Source organism: Gallus gallus, chromosome 2, assembly GCF_016699485.2.
Source record: "Gallus gallus isolate bGalGal1 chromosome 2, bGalGal1.mat.broiler.GRCg7b, whole genome shotgun sequence".
Taxonomy (NCBI): Eukaryota; Metazoa; Chordata; class Aves; order Galliformes; family Phasianidae; genus Gallus; species Gallus gallus.
Window position 1 is genome coordinate 33,899,879 of NC_052533.1, and position 21,587 is coordinate 33,921,465.

At 38.4% G+C, this 21,587-nt stretch overlaps 2 protein-coding genes across 7 annotated transcripts in view; both read right to left on the reverse strand.

The window, feature by feature from the left end:
• Nucleotides 1-1,745, reverse strand: part of COLQ (collagen like tail subunit of asymmetric acetylcholinesterase) — a 47,169-nt gene extending 45,424 nt beyond the window's left edge. For all 3 annotated transcript variants that reach the window (XM_040696577.2, XM_001235719.7, XM_040696578.2), the window contains exon 1: nucleotides 392-1,745. The gene's annotated coding sequence lies outside the window, so the exon portion shown is untranslated. The remainder of the gene's footprint in view (nucleotides 1-391) is intronic.
• HACL1 (2-hydroxyacyl-CoA lyase 1) lies at nucleotides 1,239-21,513 on the reverse strand. 4 transcript variants are annotated; one of them, XM_025147205.3, is made up of 18 exons: nucleotides 21,414-21,513; nucleotides 21,225-21,329; nucleotides 20,764-21,121; nucleotides 18,482-18,522; nucleotides 17,139-17,219; nucleotides 13,054-13,126; nucleotides 12,480-12,557; nucleotides 11,389-11,483; nucleotides 10,828-10,940; nucleotides 9,255-9,390; nucleotides 8,304-8,409; nucleotides 7,237-7,320; nucleotides 6,876-6,977; nucleotides 6,104-6,258; nucleotides 4,541-4,699; nucleotides 4,136-4,243; nucleotides 3,362-3,548; nucleotides 1,239-2,968 (listed from the first exon to the last, which is right to left on the reverse strand). In XM_025147205.3, exons 5-18 carry the CDS (start codon nucleotides 17,162-17,164, stop codon nucleotides 2,936-2,938), a joined length of 1,455 nt encoding a protein of 484 aa, XP_025002973.1. In that variant the 5' UTR covers nucleotides 17,165-17,219; nucleotides 18,482-18,522; nucleotides 20,764-21,121; nucleotides 21,225-21,329; nucleotides 21,414-21,513; the 3' UTR covers nucleotides 1,239-2,935. The 4 variants fall into 4 exon arrangements, with proteins under 4 accessions (XP_025002973.1, NP_001186557.1, XP_046779080.1 ...); NM_001199628.2 differs by lacking the exon at nucleotides 20,764-21,121; XM_046923124.1 differs by lacking the exons at nucleotides 18,482-18,522; nucleotides 20,764-21,121.
• Between the last annotated feature and the right edge of the window lie 74 nt (nucleotides 21,514-21,587).

Sequence of the window (21,587 nt, forward strand, 5' to 3'; positions counted from 1 at the left end):
TGTATTTGGGATTTTGCATGGGTGTTTACAAACAAATTTAGGCAGATCACGTACACATCTGATTCCTCATCAAGATGTGTATGCACTTAAGGCCTAACAGTTGAAGGCAAGCATTCATCACATGTCCAAGTGTTCACAAGGCTGATAGCCTACATGGCTCATTAGGGACTAGAATTCAAACAAAACAATTAAAAATTACTACAAACCAAACCTGTTAGCAAGCCGAGCATTCCAAGAGACTGCAGAAACACATACTCAACATCACACTATCTTGTGAACTCACATCACACTATCTTGTGAGGAAATTCACTTATTCCCCATTTCCAATGACCTGGCAATTCTTTTTTGGTTTTGTTTCGGCTAATTAACTGTGGTTCCACATTTAAATTACCTGTAATGCTTTTCTTGTTGCACCTGTAGGTCACAGGTCTGTGACAGGCCCCTTCAGTGCATGCTGCCGTCTTCTCTTTACAGAGGACAAGTGCTGCTGGCCTGAACCACTGGGTTTCCTTCCCAACCTAAGTAGATACCCAGTAAGAAAAGTGTTCATGGAAACTAGACCAGTGATTGATGGACATCATCAGTAACAGGCATACCAAAATTTCAAATGGTCTTTATTTACCTGAAAGCCATAATAAGGCCCAGAGAAGTACCTATTTAAACATTAGCCTAAACCTTCTGAGGAGGTTTTGCTCCCTTTAATAATATGGGGACCCTTCAGATATACCATCTTTCTGTCTCATCTCTGTCCTTCATAGTTTCATCTGCCTAACAGCCCCCTTAGATGTAGCTCCATGGTGTAAAAATACAGCATCAAGCAGGTATGCCACATAAACAAAGCAGTACAAATGTCACTTTCCTTGTGAAGAAATTACATTCCATCTCTACTGAAATGTAAAATACATATCCTTAGTTATCACAACATAGGAGTTTCTATTATATCATGGCATTAGTCTATTTAAAAACTATCAGAAATTGTGCCAAATCTTTTCTGAACTTTCAAAAGCTCAGTGGCATCTAAACTGATGTTATCACCTCTCCACAGTTTCTATTCTTTACTTTCCCTTTTCCATCTGTCATGAACTATTAAAATGAATGGTGCATGCTATTATGGCTATTCAAGAAGATTTTCTACAAATCCAACTTAAACTGATTTCTAACAGCTGACATAAAAAGCTGCTGTAATTCAAATGCTATCATTAGTTCTATGACTCTCTATCATTAAAGAAGAAACACCATGAAAATCACTGTTTATTGATTTAAAAAATATAAAGCAAGAATCTCTGTATCTGCTTATCTAATACAAATGATCTCCCCTCCCATCAGTCCCAGCATTATCTTTTACAGACATTTTGCATCACCATAATGCAGTGTGTTTAATTGCTGCAACATATTAAAATCAATTTGTGGAGAGTACGAAGGAACAATGAAAGAAAATCTGTGACAAGATCCCATGTTGTTCCACATTCCCCGCAGAAGGCCCCACAGAACATAACTCTCCTCTCTCAGCTGTCTTACACTTATTCATGAGTTGCATCTACTCACGGGATTTCATCTTTTTGCATTTCTTATCCATCCTGTGGATATTAGCTTCATAGACTCAAGAAGCCACGCGGCACTATGAATATCACCAAACACATTGCATGTATAGTGTTATCTCCAGTAGTCTGCAGTGCTCTTTGTCTTGTGAGAAGTGTGTGGAGATAATACTGCTTAATAGTAATTCACAGCGTCCTGCCAGACCCAGACTGAAGTTTAAGAACTAAGATTTGCTGTCTGCAGCAAACCTAACTGTAGCCAACAATCTCATGCCAGCCCAGTCTCTATCTTCATTCATCCAAATGCCTCTGATTGGTTAAGTAACACGTAATGTTAATGGAATAACTGACAATAAAGCAACCAAAACCCATCAGAGCTAGAATTTTCTCTTATGCATATAATAACAACAAAGAACCTCCCAGTGCATTTAAGAACAAATAAAGTAACCTGCTTGGTAGCATACTGCAGAAGTAGAGCTGCTGTAGGTCACTGTGACAGAAGCACAGAGAAAGAGCTCCTTTTAAAGTGGGAGCTCTAGTTCAGGTTGCCAGATGCAAATACGGGTGAAGATGCAGTAGATATAGCCTCAAGTAGACCAATCTGCCCTCTTGAAAATCTCAAACTCAAGTGCAATAGACAAAATCACAGAATTGCAGGGGTTGGAAGGAACCTCAAGAGATCATCAAGCCCAACCCCCCTGCTAATGCAGGTACCCTACAATAAGTCGCACAGGTAGGTGTCCAGATAGGTCTTGAGTATCTCCATAGAAGGAGAATCCATAGCCTTTCTGGGCAACCTGCTCCAGTGCTCCATCACCCTTACAGTAAAGAAGTTATTTTTGATACACTGCTTCTATCTAGAGTAGAAGCTAAAAAAGCATCATGTAAAATCATTAAGTGACTATTTCCCCAACTGGCTCCAAAGCACAATTACGCCACTGAGCACTTGCACAATACTTCATTTCAGTAGACCCAAGATAAGGTCTCAAAACAAGTAGCATCAGTTAAAAACGAAGCTACTCTAATTGCAGACTGCCTACAATTTCTGTATTTCTAACAGTGTAAAACTGTCAGTGTAATCTCTTCTTCCAGAAAGTCTATTTTAATTTTAATTGTGATTTTAATTCACAAACCTCAATGAGTATAAGTTTGACTAAACGAAAAGTTATGCAGTCTTATCATCCGTATTTCTGTGCAATCTGCTTAGAAAGTCTGATATACATTAAAATGTGTCGTAATCACTACACAGTTACTTAATTTCATCACTTAAAGATTACTCTGATATCAATTTCTAAATTCCATTTTGTTCCACTGTTTATGTAAGAGTTGTACTGTTCCCTCTTCTGGAAACCAATTGCTTCATGTATGAATTGCACCATGGTCAACTTCATCTTCCTTTATAGGTTAGAACGAGTAAGCCAGGGAAATTCCTGGAAGCAAAAAAAAACCAAACAACAACAGAATAAAATATGCATCAGAATGGTTACACAGTAAGAGGAATAGGATACAAAGATGTATTAACTACCAGATGCAATCTACACGACAAGGTTTGCTCACAGAAAAAAGTTTTGTCTCCTTTTGTCAGGAGTGGAAAGGAACAACTGCTACTTCTGGTAACAGTCAGTAAAGACACTGCATATTGGTATGAGCCAGTGAAGAAAAACAACAAGGAAATAAGACAACGCAGTGTAAATCTCCCAAATCTGAAGAGAATCCTTTTGCCTTGCAATCACTTCAGCATTCTCTGCAGTTTTTGTGATGCTTCCCAAGCACTTAAGATGTATCCCCACGTGAAGCTCACAAAAAAATGAAAACATAGATACCTGCTTCTTTCTCTCAGACTGTGGATCAATCATTACATTTATAAGAGAAGGTGTTTGCTTGTCAGCCAAACTTGCTTTCACAGCATTCTGCAGTTCTTCTGGTGTATTAACAAAGTATCCTTTCCCACCAAAGGCAGACATAATTTCTTCATAGTGTGCATTTGGAAGGAGGGAAACAGGAGGTACGCTGTGAAGAAATAGAAACCACCGATAAAAGGCAGGGAAGAGTTGCCAGATTGACAAATTTAATTACTTTAGCATTGATTTTCAAGTATGAGATTATTAGTGTTCCAGCCTGATGAATTCTTCTGGGCTGGAGGAGTGTGTTTCTTATACCACTATGGGACTGCATTTTAACTTGGAGACACTCATCAGCAGGCTTTTAGCCTAGTTCTTGTACACGGATCTCAGCTCTAGAAGCAGAAGTCCAATGTAGACTTGCAGCAAAAGCCTCAGGTAGTTTTGGAGATGACTGGCATATTGGAGGTTGGCCAACTATGAACTCCATACCATGGAGCTTGCACTGCTGCAGGAACCTGAGATGACTAACAGAGTGTACCATTTCTCTGCCACACAGCTGTCCAAACAATAGTCTGGAATATTAGTTAGTTCCTTGCCTTTGGTAACAGGTTTTTATTTACATGAACTTACCCCAGGGCTAAATTAACTTCATGAAAAACTTCCATATGGATCACAAAGCATTAAAAGTGAAACAGAATGACCATTTTGGTTACTTCTATCTTAATTAACAAGACGTACTTAGAAGTCATTCACCTTGTAACAGGATCTCCGTACTGTAACATCTCTTTCCAGCTACCTGCATCCAAACCAGTGTAAATCCCATTGTTGTTTACTACGATAATCAAGATTGGCAAGTTGTACCTACAAAGAGATGTATTTGGAAGAATTAGGAAATACCTGCACCTTTTCATAAGGTATTAAAAGTATTCCTTTTTAGTAAAAATAAAATGATTAATAAAATATACATATATATTTATCACATCAATCTGAAAAATGATCTACTCATCACATGGCAGAACAGAGAAATTACTCTGTATATTTTTGGGTTGCTTTCATGTGTTTTTAAGTGCACCCTGTCCAATAGCAGTGTCCCAGCCTTCTAGTTTAGTTGATACTGGCAATATATGAAGAAGGCCTTCCTGAGAAAAAAACAGTTACCTGCAAATAGTTTCCACTTCCATCCCAGAAAACCCAAAGGCACTATCTCCTTCTATGCAGATGACTCGCTTCTCAGGTGTTCGGTCTTTGGCCACCAGTGCAGCTGCTATGGCAAAACCCAGTCCAACTCCCATTGTTCCAAAAGTACCTGCATCAAGCCTAAGGGCGAGAACACATAATTCCCTTCCAAGTTAACTACTCAAGCTTTCTCTCAACTTCTAATAATTCCTCACAGAGTATTAGAATAACGTTTTATTAACATATGTATAGAGATACCAGATATATGGATTATTAATATTCAGTTAAATATCAGATAAGACTGCAAATGTTTTGAGACAAACATACCAGAACTAATTAAAACTGAGAACTCTTATACAATAGTAGCATTCCGATAAAGAAAGTCTATTCTTATATGCTCTTAGCTTGCATAGTAACAGTATTTCAAAAAAACACTTGATTACTCTAGAGATAGGCAGACTACATGAAATCTTTGTATATTTAATTCCTTGAACATTTAACAAGAAGTCTGAGGGCCATCAATTAAATAATGCTGCCCAAACTTCATCCTTCTGTTCAACTTTAGTAATCAAATTGCAAGCTGTAATTAAGTTAGATCATTTCAATCAGAAGCACATAATGGATACAAAAGAAGAACTAGATTATTCTAGGGTTAGCTTTTAAAATTTGCTTTCAGACACGTGCAATCCCATATGAAAAAAGCAACAATTAACATTGCTGTGTCCTTATTTAGAAAAGGGGGAAAAATGTAAACTCTTCCCCAACATAACCAACCAACATAACCAACTGTTGGTTGGTTGATTAGTTTTTGTTTTGCTTACAAAGAAATATTTAGGGTCACTTAAGGCTTTAGTGCTACTTTCACAAAAAGGCTCTATGCTTCCCAGTCAGATCAGAAGCATCACTTCAACAGACAGAACTCACTCTTTTCCTTCCTGTTCAAAAAACAGCACTTAATTCCCACTTAAAATCATCATAAGTGTGGGATAGCTTGAATAAAATGACATACTCACACTTTCAAATTTGGGTGCCTTCATTCTAAGCATGCAGATTTACATGAAAGTGTGCTCAATATATAATGCAATTTTCAAAATGAGGTCGTTCTTCTTACGTTTTTCCTGTTTTTTTCTTTTGTTTGTTTGTTAAGTGTTGTGTTTCAAAGAAAAACTTGTTTTGTATGAATTCTTTACAGCATCAGACTCTAAACTATTGTTTTTATTTTAAATCAAGATTTAGCTTACACTACAGAAATAAGCACCTAGATTGGGGAATTTAATATGATGCTCCTTACTCACTTTCCACAAAAAATAATGAGAAACTATCACTCCTGGGTTGCAAACTACACAGACAGATCATGGAGAACAATTAAAATCCATAAAAGGATCATATATAGGAGTGTATAACATCCCTTCAGACCTTCTTCAACATACATACATTTATTTTACTTAGAATCTTTAAAAAGAATGACAGAAATTCAGGACCATAATGCTTTTGTTTTATATAAATCTAGTCTGTTGAGCCAGCACAACAAGGAAAATATCACACCTTTGACGGGGATGATAATTAGGAAGCATAGTTCGTCCGATGTCCATGGTGTTCGCTCCTTCGCTTACTAAAATGCAGTCCTTGGGTACCAGTTCTCTGATGTGATGAAAGACTGTGTAATAATTCATGGGCAGGGATTTCTGTAATGCTAAATCCTTAAAAATAAAAGAATTCAGAATAAGGTGCAGAACTGAGACATGTAAAGAATACTATGGAAATAAAAATGTACTATGTTAGGTAGGAATGAAGTTATTTGGACTTCCATGCTATACTTCAAGGTCACTTGTGCTTTACCTATTCTGGTGACACAACATATTATCTGAAGCTCACCATGGACAGCAAACTGCTTCCTTGGCTGGCCGATTAACCTGAGAGATGCATGATTTTTTTTCAACCACACGTTCCACTGCTGATTACTCTAAACACTGTCATCTGCCTACTGGGAGATAGTTCAAAAGGGCGATCTGCTGCAATTAATCTACTTAAAAATCCACTTTGGAAAAGTGCATCTGAACATGCAGAACAGGAGTTCTATAAAGTTCATTCTAAGTGTCTGTGGCATCTTGGCTTTAAAAAGCTATTGGCATTTGACACAGATTATGCTGCTAACAGCCTTCCTGAAAAGCACAATTACAGAGGAAAACAAAGAATGAATCTATTCTGTGTGAATGTCCAAAGTAAATGAGGAGTTTGAGTACAGAGCAGTGACAAAACTGACTGTGTATCAGTACCTCTTAAGGTGAGAAAACTGATTTGTTTAACATAATATTACCTTTGATCTTTCCTCGTTGTTCAGCATTTTCTCTCTTAGTTTCTTCCACCACTCTGAATTAGAGGGATATTTCAAAGGTCTTTTGCTGAATTCTTCTAAAAGCTGGAAAAATATTTGAGATGTTGCAGATTTCTTTCAACACATTTTAAAATACCACAAGCATCGTGAATGTTACCAGGAAAGATCCCTACACAAATCAGAATCTTTACCACTTAATTTGGTACTAAACTGGATGCAAAGCATGAAAATGTTGCATGAAAAAAAAAAAAAAGCTCCTTCTTGGTTTTTTTTTGTTTTTTTTTTTTTAGTTATGTAAGAGACAAATAAGGTAAAAACAGGATGACAGCTGACATTACATTACCTGCTTAGTTACGGCGTTTATATCACCTAGTAACATTGCAGCTGGCCTCACATTGTTCCCCATCTCTTCTGCACAAATATCAATCTGTATTTCAAGAAGAAAGACTACCATTAACTCAAAAATATTAAAGGGATTTTTTTTCCCAATTCAAGTGAGGAGCATTGTCTGACTCTCTTTATGCCTTGTTCTGGCTGCACAGATAGCTTCCTTTCTCTTTCACTGAAACGACACCAGGAAATTCTTTACTGAAAATAAAATTCTAATATCCACCTTTGACAGTGAAAAAGTGTCTCTAAATAAGTTTAAAAAGTATTTTTAAGAAAAAGAAAACATAAAAGATATATTGACTTGAAAAGTCAGAAGGGATTCTAGTTTAAAATTTGCTACTCCTCTGGAAACTGAAATGATGCTCCAGACCACTGAAAGCTGGAGAGGCACATCAAAGTAAGCCAACTACCTCTCAATCATAGATTCATACAGTTGAAGATTTTGAGGGCATAATCAGTGTAACAACTTTTCTATGAGCTGGCACACTCCCAAATAATTAATTGGTTAAACACTCTTTCCTTCTCTTTTCCCGTGAGCATTTCTGAGTGACTGAGCTCTTGCAAAGGGACTGACTGACTCTGAATCTGAAGTATTTTGAAAAACATCCAGCTGAGAGGGCAGTCAAACAGTAAGAAAGGTTTCAAATTTCAGGACAATTTGTTTTCAATCACTGAAATTCCAGTACTCCAAATATCACATACACATCAGGAGTCTAATCCTGTATTAGTCAATTGCACACAAGCGTCTGCTCTTCCCACGACATCAACACCAGGTCCTTAACAGCTGGAAAAACTCTGTAACCATTTTTTTCAAAATACAGGGAAGTAAAAACTAAATAAAAATTAAAGAAATCAGAACTATTTCTGCAGAACTACCACACCTATATGCACTCAACTGCACTGTCTGTATGGCAGTATCTTCCACATGAACTATGCTACCAAAATAATTAGCAAAAACTACTCTAGGCAATGCTGGAACAGGGAGGACATCCTTTAACTGACAACTGTTTTCCTCCTTACCTGAATAACCTTTACATCTTGTCGGAACCTTGGTGGAAGTCCAAAATGCAAAATCCAGTTCAACCTCGCACCAAGCAAGATGATTACATCAGCATGTAGTAATGCCCTACAAAGGTAAATAAGAGAATTAGATGAGGAAGAATTATTGATAAATTTAACAGGGTTTTCAAGATTACAAGTAATCCTAACCATCGCAGCAAACACAAGAATCTATGTAGGTTGCTCTGAAACTAATTCCTATTTATATCCATGGAAACTACAGCAGATACAAAGAGCACGAGAACACTGAATGATAGAGCAAAATCTCAGCTACAAAACACTATTTTTGACATAGTCAGTACCATTAGCTATGCATTTTTGCCAGCAATGAACATAAGCCTGCACACTGCGCTCACAGACATCTGCACCTGCAGAAACGACCCACTGTTTATGAACAGTGTTTCACAACCCACCATCTCTCCGTGCTGACATCCACTGCTCCACAATTCCGTTCTGTGAAGATGTACTGCAAACACCATGCAAATACAGCAGACAACAGAACTTGAACTGCAATGTGTACATCTTATGCTTCTGTTTAAGGTTAAAATAAAAGGCTAATAGTTTTTCTAGGCCACTAAGCTAAGTATTTCAGATAAACTGTTCACCAGTTTCCTTTAATGTCATGAAATGCGTGATAACAGCATCAATGCATCTAATTGCCATAGGTTTTATTAGCTACAGAATATTATCTCTCAGATTAAGTATTCCCTGGCCAGCATTCTGAGCACTGCCAGAAGCACTACACCTAAGTTTGTTGCTTCTTTCCAAGCAAGATCTTCAGAGCTCTATAATGAAGTACAAAATATAGCTGAAACAACTTCTTAGGTATACATTTTGTCTTCCTTGGAATTTGTAAACCTCCCCAATTCCCAGCTGTTTCCTCAGATGTTAGAAGTCTTGCTTTATATTTACGTGGATCTTGCTGCAGCTACACAATTTGGATGGTTATCAGGAACTACTCCTTTTGCCATTGGTGTAGGCAAAAAAGGCAGTCCGGAAAGGTCCACCAACTTTCTGATGTTGTTTTCAGCACGTGAATAAGCAGCACCTGAATGAAACAAAAGGGACCGCTTAACACTACAGAAACCTACTGCATCCATCTGAATTTCAATTAGATTACATTAGTGGCAGAAAGAGAACTGCCCATTATGAAGGCTGTCTGTTATTTTTCATTCTAGAAAACTCAAAAGATAATACATCAGAAAGAGGTATTTGGTTTTAGATTTCCCATAGGTGAAGTTCTGTATTGTGGTACAGACAGTTCTGCAGTAACAGTGGGAAATGGCATTTGTGTCACATCATGTCCTTTTTTACTTGCCCCATGCATGCCATTGGATCACATGCTGTTGTAACAATCTACCCAAGCAAGTCTATGATAAGCCTTTAATGAAAACAGGAGAAGCTCAAAGAAGACCTTAAAGATAGGTATTTGTGCACCCATTTACTGTGGTGCTTCCTGCAGTACAAAGCAGCTGAATTAAGGCTGCCCAGACAGTTGAGAACTGACTGGTCCCCGTGCAATGGCTCAAGTCCATCAGTTTGTGCTAACAAGAATATATAGAAGAAAGTCTGGACGCATCTGTTGATTACATTTGAAGAAAAAACTGCATTTCTCAATTGTTGACATCAACAAAACACACTGAGCTTTCTACCTGTCACAGAACACTCGTTGATTCATGTGTATCAGGTCAGGGAGAACGAAAAAACAAACCAACCTCTTCTGGAAGATCTTCTATCTACTTTTTACTACCTAATCAATAAGACCCATCTAATATCAATCCAGTCTGTGTTATCTGTGTTTAACCAGTCCCTGGTTAAACACAGAACCCCTCTCTGAGATACAGATTATTCCAAAGTCTGAAGAACAGTGTGGGTGAAGTAAGTTGGTTATCAATTATGTTGCACCCTAGTGAACCCATATCTTCCCATAGAAATGACCCTGCATTGACTGACGTTCCAGAAGAAGTGACAAAAATAAGTGCAACAGCACAGAAAATAATTATCCCCTATCTTTAGGGACACTCCCCTTTCAGAAATGAAATACATTGGCAAAATATGATGGAAAATCTATGAAGCAGCAGTAACAGCAACATCTGCTTCATGACAGATAGCCTGGCACTTTCAAGAAGTCCACATGGAAAAGTGACCTTCGGTTAATTTGTTTCTTGCCAATGGCAGAGAATTTCACTTCTGTATTCTGATGCAATTTGTCTGGAACTTTGGAACTCCTTGTACTGGTTCTACAGCTAAGAATACAGTTAGTTTTTTGTTTTGTTTTGTGTTTTGCTTTAACTTGTGTTTCATCAATTGACTCTTCTTTTAACACAGATGAAAAACAGAACAGTTACTCAACAAAATGCTTTAAAAACAAAGAAGATTTTAACATCAAATTTCAGTGGTTTTTTGTACAATGTGAAATGGAGGGCAAAAGAAATCCCTTTAATCACTGCTCTTGTCCTGCACCTACACAGTCAAAGCACACTACCTTTGCCAATGATCAGCAGAGGCTGCTTGGCGTGAGCAATGATAGACACTGCTTCAGATACAGCAGAGTGCTCAGCTGTGCTGATGGGAGGTGGTGGGCAGCATTCTACATACCTGGAAGCAAAGCAGAAGAGGGTCTTTAAAAAAAAAAAGCAAGCAATCAATCAATCAAAACAAGGAATAACAAAAAATAAAACCTACTGCTTAGCAAAAGAATCCCCACATTACCCACAGAGTTTATCAGAACAGGACAAGCATATCTTTAAAACAGATTATGAAGTTTTTGTTGCTTCTTGTGTGATTAAAGAAACATGCATCGTTCCAAAGATCCACACATTGACATGACTAAGACACCATCACAGGAATTAATTCATTTTCACACATTTCAACATAAACTGTAATCCATATCACATGTTATAATTGAAAGTTAAAATTCAAGGCTGAATTTTGATGTTATTATTGCTGCCTTATAGTAAAATATTTTCTCTCTTGCTCTTGTTTATCTTTTTCTTAAGGAAAAGTAACTTAAAACTACAGGAAACTGAACGTAAGCTGTACGCACTTGACAGAGCTCTTATTCACCTGAAGATTCACAAAATCCCCAGGTATGTCAATGTAACAGGAACCTGGGCGGCCATATATACTGGTTCTCACAGCCTAGAAAAAAAGATGATCAGAGTTTTAACCATTGTTTGAAAGGTTGTTAAAAACCTTTAAGTTTGAAGATCACAGTATGCAGTGAAGGAACATGCTGTTTCAAGATTACTGAATCATCACAGGGAAAACTCCCATGGATTGCTTTATACCAACTAATTTAAGGTTTGATTGTTATTTACACTTCTGTCTATGCATAGCACTAGATTTATATTCTTTAATTAATTTGTAATAAGACAACTGTATTATAAGCAGTTGTATTTGGAAACACTGAAGTAACCTTTTATGCTGAATTTTTATTTAAAGTAGCACGAACAGAGAAAAGAACAAGACAACCACCTTCTATTATGCTCTTAGTTCTTCTATTACAGGTAAATACTCTGCTGAATTTGCACTTCTGAAACAGTTATGATGTATGCAGAATTTAGGCTGACGTGGCTGAAGCGTTACTACAGAAGTAAGAGACTTTCCCAACTCCTTCTGAAGCACAGAGATAAGAACACTTTCTTTCTCTCATACAGACACATACACAAACAGAAAAAAGCCAGCAGACAGGCCAAAAAGACACCCCCAAAACTAAATGTAACCACCCCCACCCCCATCCCTCCAAATCTCTTTCACATAATGAAAGCACTTCATAACACAGCCTGAGAGCTAACAGAGCTGAAGTTTATGGTGTTATATTTCTAGTTCTTGCACATCTCCCTAAAAGCATTTCTCATGCAAATAAACATCAGACAGGACCAGCATCTATTTCTAACATATTCCGTAGTGCTACCAATACAAAAACCTCTCTGGTTTGATCTTACTCAGTTAACCACTGCCTAACATTTGCAGGATTGAAGTAGTTGTAGTCACAACTTTACAAAACAGAGAAATAAAGAACCCCAAACACACAAGCAAGCAAACAAACAAAAACAACAACAAAAACCCCATAGACCTTATGCAGTAGGAGACATCTACTTGGTGTTCTGATGTTAATTCAGTACTTTTTCATACCTTTTCAATAACAGCAGGAATCGCTTCCAGGCTGCTTGGGCGGACAGATAGTTTGTTATACAGCCTAGCAGCTTCAACCTAAAGAAATGCATATAACCATCAGTGTGATTCAATCTTTTTCAACTTGCTTCAACATGAATAAAGTGAAAACCTGTCAAATTATGAGTGGCAAGGCATCAAATCCCACACAGAAAAATGCAGTTCCTCATGTGGTGTAAACTGGCAAGCCATACTTTTTTCTTGAGGCTCTTACATATTTCTTCCCAGAAAGTGGTGCTTCTTTTCCTGGAAAGTTTATTTTGCTTTCTTCCATCTCAGATGAGACAGACAAGGGTGATTTATCCCAGCTGAGAATCTAAAACACAGCATGAATTCTATCATGGACAAAGAAACTCCAAGTGATCTGGGGGAGTACACAGTGACAGTTTTCAACCACTAGATGGAGCAAATCAACAGCATTATAAAATCTGCTAGGAAATGCTGGTGTCTGGGATTCTTATTCCTACACTAAGGAAAAACTATCATCAGCTACTTAACTGAAACCATTTTGGAGAAATGGATACGTCCGCAATACCTGTGGGAATTCCTGGAAAGCTCCCATGGTTTCCTGATTTCTGTCAGAAGAGCCTCCAATTACAATCAAAGGCCTGGGAAAGTATAAAAATAAACATGCGTACATATATTTTTATAACTGCAATCACATCTGCACACTTACTTTACAATCAAATCTTAACATTGCCGAGACCTCAGCAGGAACAGAAAATGACCAGCATACTACAGGAGTAAATCCCAAATATCATAGTTGACTTCCTAGCATCATCAGTTTGAGGACATTGTGGCCATATGAAATGATCTTCACCTAGTATAAAAATTCTATAAAACTCACATTGCTAGCTATTTTAATTAGTTTGGTAACATAAGCAGTGAAGTAGTTGGAGAGAAATGACAATTTCTCTCACAACAAATACTAAGATTTGTTTGCAAGAGATGTTGTAATGTGCAGAAGCCCTAGAACTAAGAAACACAGTAGGAAGTGATCTTTTCAAAATCAATTTTCTTTGCATGCCATTGGGAACACAATGGAAATTAACTGAGTATTTCACAGCTCTCCTCCTTGCATTCAGTTCTGACTTCAAAAAACCTCCAAAGACCAAAGAGACAAATTAAAACCACACATGTTTATAAGTGGCCCTGTTCTTAAACTAGCTATAGCTATGTGTGAAAGGCAGTGTTAGCTTACAATATGGGTAATAGATTCCACACTAAAACATTTTTGTTGTCAGCTCCACAAAATACAATCAATTATGAAAATTGGTCTCTCATTGAGTTTGTAGGTCAAAAGTGAACTTCCTAAAGTGCTAAATGCTGGATCAAGACAAGAAAGCTCTCTTATTAATTTGCACATTCATCCATGCTGAACTGAAATACTGACCCAATGTTTCAAGCCTAGCTCTCGAGGCTCCTAAAGGATTTCTCTTCAGACACAGCCCTTCCTTTGATTGCACTTACATATACAATGTATTAAGATGAAGCATCAACACCACACTCAAAGCATAACCCTAAATTTAGACACAGGTAAGATTTTAGGATACGTTTATCTAGATCCAAGATTTGTATTCAGACTATTCTCTGCCACAAATTAAACCTCAATTCCAAAACCTGGACATGGTGAGATTAGAACTTCAGTCTGTATCTCACTTCTATAACAAATCCTTATGGAAAATACATTTGGTGTATAATCTATAGATATTTTATTCCGCTGATGGTACTGCGCTTTTTTCCTCTCCTCTCAGCAAAATGATTACTTCTATCCATATATAATCAGTCTGTTTCATTGCAACAAACTTTACATTCCTTTCACTTCTCTTTTTCAATTCTTTTTATTTAAAAGTTCTAATAAATAAAACAAAATAAATCCTATTTAGTAGTAGTAGTCCCGAAGTACAATATAGAGAATATAAATGTACAATGAAGAGAATGTTATATCCTTAACATGGCAAGCCTCAACAGCCATGCTACAAAAAGATCTGGCTCTGCTTGTAATCTTAGAATCACAGAATCATAGAATTCTTGGAGTTGGAAGGGACCTCTAAGGGCCACCATTCCAGCTCCCCTGCAATGAACAGGGACATGCACAGCTACGTCAGGTTGCCCAGGGCCCTATCCAGCCTCACCTTGAAAGTCTCCAGAAACAGGGCATCAACTACAACGCTAGGTAACCTGTTCCAGTGCCTCACCTCCCTCACTGCAAAAGACTTTTTCCTTATATCTAACCTAAATCCACCCTCTTTGAGCTCGAGTTACATAACTGCAACCCGAAATAAGGTTTTCCCTCTATGCAATCACCATACTATACTGCTGGTCCAACAGCATGCATTTGTAAGAGCAGTGCTTATTACTGCTAGTTAGATTTAATTAAGTCCAGAACAACAGTGAAGCAGGAAGAACAATGACTACGATGAAACTAATAAGAACACCAAGCATTATGCATTTGCAAGTGAAGAACTTACGTAAACTGAAAAAACATTTCGACTGCAATCTCAGGTGAAGAACAATATTGCACCATGCCACTGTCTAATGAAATCTTAAACCTATTGCAAACTGTTCTTTGCTGACTAGTTTTACAGCCTGAAATACATACGCTTTTACTCAGAATGAGCCAGGAGAGAAGGTGGCAGAGCTCTACGTAATTTTTAAGCGTAAAATAACACATTTTACCCTCAGAAATGTAGCTTACTAAGACCTCACTTGCTACCTAGCTGTCTTGATTTACATGTCTGACACCTTGCTGGGACAAGCTTCTATGGTAAACTAAGGCTCTTCTACTCAGTCAATCGGCGCTCATGCAATGAAATATAAATAACAGAATTGGAGTAAATTGCACTGTCAGACTGCTTGACTTTCTTCCAGTCAATCCATAAGAGTTTTTTCACCTGAGAGGGACTAAACAAATGGGAATCAGAAGAACGTGTTTCCAGGCTCAAGGAGGGTAACTCAGATGAGCTTTAAGGAATTGCTTAGAGTTACTAAAGTCAGAACCATTAGGGGCAGTTAAGCTATTAGCCCACTTCTGTGAGAAGCAAGTTGAAACTCAGATCACAGCAGCATGTCACAAAACCAGGCATAATGCCATGGAGTCACAGGACACAACAGGGAACTCTAAACTTGCCCGACAATGAGGGGAGACTATTTGGGCCTACGTCCCTTTTCGTGGCAGACAATTAGACTGGTACAACCACTCTCCTTAGCATGTATTGTGTTTTCATCATCACATTAAGCAGGAATAAGGAACAGCTGCTACTGAATAAAGTGTTCCTCTCCTTCCCTTTGCTTGGCTTCTCTTCCCTTCTAACACGTTATCTCCTTAATGCTTGACCAAATATCCATGCTGCTGTCTAGTGAAACAGACTAGAAACCTCATCAGTAAACTCAACAGAAAAATCACTGGTCTTCCTCTCTGAAGCAAAGCACCATGTCTTTCACTAGGAATGCCAACTGAAAAGGTGAAAGCACTTTTGAGACTCTCTAACACTCAGTGAAAGCTCTGAATAATGAAAGAGCCAAGGAAAATTACTTTCATAAAGCTGAATTTCGCTTTTGTGTATGCCTATTTCTCCCCCTAGGGCACGTAACAGGCAAAAGGCAAGACTGATGGGACAAATGGAAAAATGCCTGTTCAAAAATTGTGGTTTGCTCAGTGAAAACCAATCTCCTTCTTCCTACAGTATCTTCAGATAAACAAGTCACTCCCTCATCCTTTTGCCAAGAGTAGAGGCTTACACAAGATGAAATTGGGTAAACTGAACTTATCTCATACAACAATCAGCTTGAGTGAAAAGAGAAACTCGTCCTGTAAACCCATCAACAAGCGCCATAAACATTTCTTCTTATGGCCAAATTCATGACTGTTCAGAAGAAAAACTTATTTATCTGAAGTCACATAGGGATAGTAAAACTTGAGTCAATAACTACTGACAAAAAAAGAAAAAAGGGCTGAACACTACAGATCTTTTTCCAGTGTCAACGACTTCGTTCGGTAGAGCTCCCATTATCAACCTTCCCTTTCCAATCAGCTATTACAAACCTATTTCTCCAGGTCACCTGAACGTGGTATTACACAGCTTCTGCCCCAAGTACTTCATACAGCATTCTGAACATCTTTTAGGGGCAGGCCAGTTAAGGTTGCCACATCTCAGTGAAGGCTTGTGGGAGTAAATGCTATTGCTCTGTACCATCACTTAATTCAGTGCTTAATCACCCCTCAAATACAGGTTTTAACGATGCAGTTGCCAATTTTGTTCATGTATGAAATATGGAAAATGCAGTAATTCATAAGCATTATGGCTTTCAAATTTAGAAAAAAAACTCTAAAATTCTTCCAAAAGTCAGTAAAGTGTTATAGCCTGTATCTTACCTTCACTTTCAGATGCATTCACTTCATAAGGTATATTGATAGACTTTTCAATAAACACATACTGGAATAGGACAAAAAGGAAAACTTATCCATGAGGATACAAAAAGCTGAACTAAGTTACTTTTAGGGGACACAAAATTCACTACCTACAAGACGAAAAGAAGGTCATATACTAAGTACTGCAGAGCTCAATATCTACAACAAATAATAGTGAAGAGTTTTAAAGAGAAATGTAGTTAAATTACCAGCAGTTCATGTTTGCATTTGCCATCCCACCAAGGGTATGTAAAAAACCTGGACCAGAAACCACAAGACATACTCCCGGCCTGGACAGAAAAATAAAAAAGAAAGGAAAAAGGAAAGTGAGTACAATAAACACCAAATTAGTTGCAAACGAAAATTGGTAAGATGTTGAAAAATAAGGTATTAAAGTTCTATTCATGCTGTCAAAATGCATGAACAGTGGGATTTGTAGGAGGGACTAAACACAGATAACGCAATCAGAAATTATTTATCTTTACCAGTGCAAATAAAAAAGCAAGTGAACAGTTGTCATGTGCTACCCACAGAGAGGTCTGAAACATATGGTGGCTTATCATATTTAGCATCGTGATTACGCAGCACTTCATTTGTTTTGCCACATCTGTTCCATTATTTAATGTCTATGTGGAATTTGGTAAGCCACCTAAGTTGTCTCAACTCCAATTAAGCACTTGGTATCAACAAAAAGAGCTCACAAGGAGAGAAAACTATCTGACTCAAAGCAAACTTTATTATAGTCTAAATCAATCAGAGGCACGTCTTATTCCAGATAAGGAGATAAAAATCATCATTCTTAATTACTGAGCATTCCCCAACAGCCCTGTGAGCTATGTAGATGTGAGAAGAAAAAAAAAAGCTTACTTCTAGAGGACTACTAAAAGGAAGAAAAACCTCAAAACTGTGTATCACAGGTCTAATACTTGCAGATAGGAAAAGGGTTGATCATCTGCATCAAGTCTGCATTTGTAAGTGCACACCAGTTGCTAACTTCGGGAAAGGATCCATGGGATACCCAAGAAGCAATACCCTTTATTTCACAGGCCACAGAACACTTCTCAGCAATGCTAAGAGCAAAATGCAGGACAAGAGGAAAATCCAGCATTTCGTGGCAGGAGAAGCACATGATAAACAGGCAACCATGTAATCAGTCTCTGTATCAACAAGGTACCTGTTGAGTGGTATGACAAGGCTAAAGCATAGCAGAGCAGGTCTACCAAGTTGCAACAAACAATGGCTATGTTCTGCCCTTCACACCAGCAGTGTTAAACTACTCATCAGAAATCAAAAGGGAAAAATTTAAGGCAGTTGCAAGATTCACAGTATTACATGACTTTCAGCATCTCTTTGTTCCTGCCCTGAAGTGTACCAATAGAAATATTGGTAACTGTCTACCTGTACTGACAAATAGTTTGAAACTGATGTTTCATTTTAATTGTTCCACATCTGCACACACTAAAAAAACCCAGCTCCAAACCAAGCTTCTGTTGAATATAATATAGTTGATGTAAATTATATCATTATAAATGTCGATAAATATAGAGTTTACCTGCCAGTCAAATATCCAACAGCAGATGCAGCGTAACAAGCCTATGGAAAATATTGTGGTGTCATACAGTTGTTATTATTATATACACATTTCATGGTTCATAAATAACATTCAACAGCAGTACTGAAATTAAGCAGGTAAAGACGTTTCCCTGATAATTACAGCTTAAATAGAACAAGAAGCAGCCCTCTGCCCTTCCCGTTACAAAGATGTGTTTATAGAATCACTGAATATCTCAAGTTGGAAGGGACACTAAAGACCATCGAGTCCATTAACCTCAAAATTAACATGAGCAAGAAACATAGGTAGAAAAGATACAGGCACTGGACTTCAAATTCGAAACCACTCATGTGAACACTGGGTTTGAAAGATAGCCAAAGCAGAGGATTGTTGCTCCTACACAAGGAGGGTTTAATTAAATATTACCCTGTTTTCAACTCAAATACAAGTAAACTAACACAATGTAACTAGTAAACTATATTTAAGTATTTCTGTATACACTGGTCCAGTAAAAATAATACTGCCATGTCAAGGAGCATCCCTGCATGCCCTTATGCCAAACGTTCTGGGACTGGCAGTAGGACTTGCAATTAGCATGTTACAATGAACAGATTAATTACAGGCCTTGAAAATAGGACCACAGTTTGAAAGCAGAGGTCCCACAATAATAAACAACTATGCTGATGGCCAATTACTGGCCAATGCAAAAGTGCTGCATCGAGAGTTGGGGAGGGTGTGCTTTTGCTCTAGAAAAAGCATCAGTGGCTCAGCTTGGGAAAAGAAAAGCCAACAAAACAGACCAAAAAAACCCAGATGTGTAACAGGATAAGGCTCCTGTCCTGGCCTGAGAAATTAACACCCATCCAGTATTGCATTGTCCATGGTCCAGGCAGGAAGGCCAAGGACTGTGAGCAGTTCACAGGCTGAAAGACCATACAAAATGAGACCATGAACCTGATGGGTGGAGAAAACAGAGGTCTATTTTGCTTCCAGCTGCCCTTATACATTCTCAAGCTTCTCATTGAAGAAGATTCTCAAGCTTGGTTCCTTGGCAGCTATGAGCATCTGCACTAGCTACTCATGACATAAATAGGATATGATTCTCAAAATCAATTGCTTTGAGTACCTAGTGATAATTATTGTTAAAGAGGTAAACATTAACAATATGTGTTAATATTTGTTGTTTTTTTCTAAGTTTAAAACTAACCTATCAATCTTCTAAATCTGTCATAGTGATCTCTAATTACCCAGGGAAAGACTCACATCACACGCCCCTGCTGAGTTGCAACATAACCACCCAGTGTTCAAGGGCCATGTGGGACATGAGTTAAACTACTACTGGCACATTTGTACCACGTTGCAGGCCACGGGAGATTAGCTAAAGATAACTGACAGTGTCACTGAGCTTTCAACTTCATGCTTTAGTCTGATTTTTCTAATCTAACAGTTTATTTCTGCAAATGTGCTTTTGCTACAGCTAGTCTAGATGAGGTGTGCATCTGACTTCCATACATCTCACATTACAGATATCTACCTTCACCTGCAAAGGAAATAGCTGTATACACAAGCAGCACAACAACACAACTAATAAGCTCGGACAATTAGAACTATGATGAGTAAATATTAAATGTACATTGAATATGTTGTATGTACAAAGATCTTGCTCTCTTCTCTGCCAAAGTCTCCACTGAGGACAATCAAGAAAACAAAAACCCTCACAAGATGCCATTAAAGAAACCTCAACACTTTGACACTGAAGCAAGCCTCTGTGATATTGTTCTTCCCCTAAGCAAAAATATCTCGCTATTTACTGGAAGTAAAAGGAATATTTTTACAGAGAGAGTGGTGAGTGCTGAAACAGGCTGTCCAGAGAGGTTGTGGATACCCCATCCCTGGAGATGTTTAAGGCCGGGTTGGATGGGGCCCTGGGCAACCTGACTGAGCAGCTGATCTAGCAGCTGGCATCCCTGCCTATGGCAGGGGGGTTGGGACTTGATGATCCTTGATATCTCCACCAACTGAAGCCATTCTATGATTCTATGATTTACAGAGGAAGACGTTTCTTGTCTTCTTTGTTCTAACAGAAAAGAGTCTAATAAACAGTGATAAGTAGAAAAGCATCTAATTTGGCACCGCAGGGCAATCTCTGTTAATTACAGACACTACTAAACTAATTTTAAACACATTAATAACCAAAACTAAAGTTAGAATAGCTGCTACATGACCTACTGGAATATAAAGACTGCGTCAAATTCCGAATCCTTCAAAGGAACCAAACGTACCTTTTAACCATGATAGTATGTATTCTCCTCTCTCGTGTTAGAGATAGATCTTCCATGCAGAGGCACATATTCTGCTCTAAGTCCTCACACTCATTAATACAACAATGCTGGGGTTAGACAGCAGAAAGACACAGTTCATGGCTACTTGGTTCAGAAAGGAAAGAAATTATTTGTTCTCTGCCATCAGCTACAGAAGGCTGACAAGTACAGAGGTGAAAATCCAAGTACGGAAAGCTGACAGGGATCTGGGAGCTACCTAACAGAGATCTACGAGCAATTCTTGAAAGCCAGATATAAACCTGATGTTGTTAAATTCAACCGCAGGCCACACAGGAGCCTCTGACATCTGAAAAAGTTACTGCTGGGAAAAAAACCAAACCCAGAATCAGCGTCAGGCCACCAAAATGCTCACGTCCTTGAGCCTAACTGGTGACACGTGGGATCGAAGCTGACAGACTTACAGCTTGCTCGTTTCTCATCCCTATGTACTTGATGCCAGCTGCCTGCGCTGCGACCGCCACTTCAGTGATCGGAATACCGACAACGCCGAACATGTATTCGATGTTCTGAAACGAAAACGTTACAGATCAGAACGGCTTCCAAAAGACAGCTTAGTAAACACACGCCAAGCATAGGTACCGTGCTCTTACTTGCGCCCGGAGGGCCTCAGCGATGAGCTGAGCGCCGCTGAGCTCCTCCATGCCGCCGGCCGCACACAGCAGATAGGCGGACCGTCGCCCATGTAGTGCTGAAGGTCGCGCGCTGACTGGCAGGCTATCTAGCCAATGAGACAGCGGGGAAGGCGGGATTAAAGGCGTCTAGTC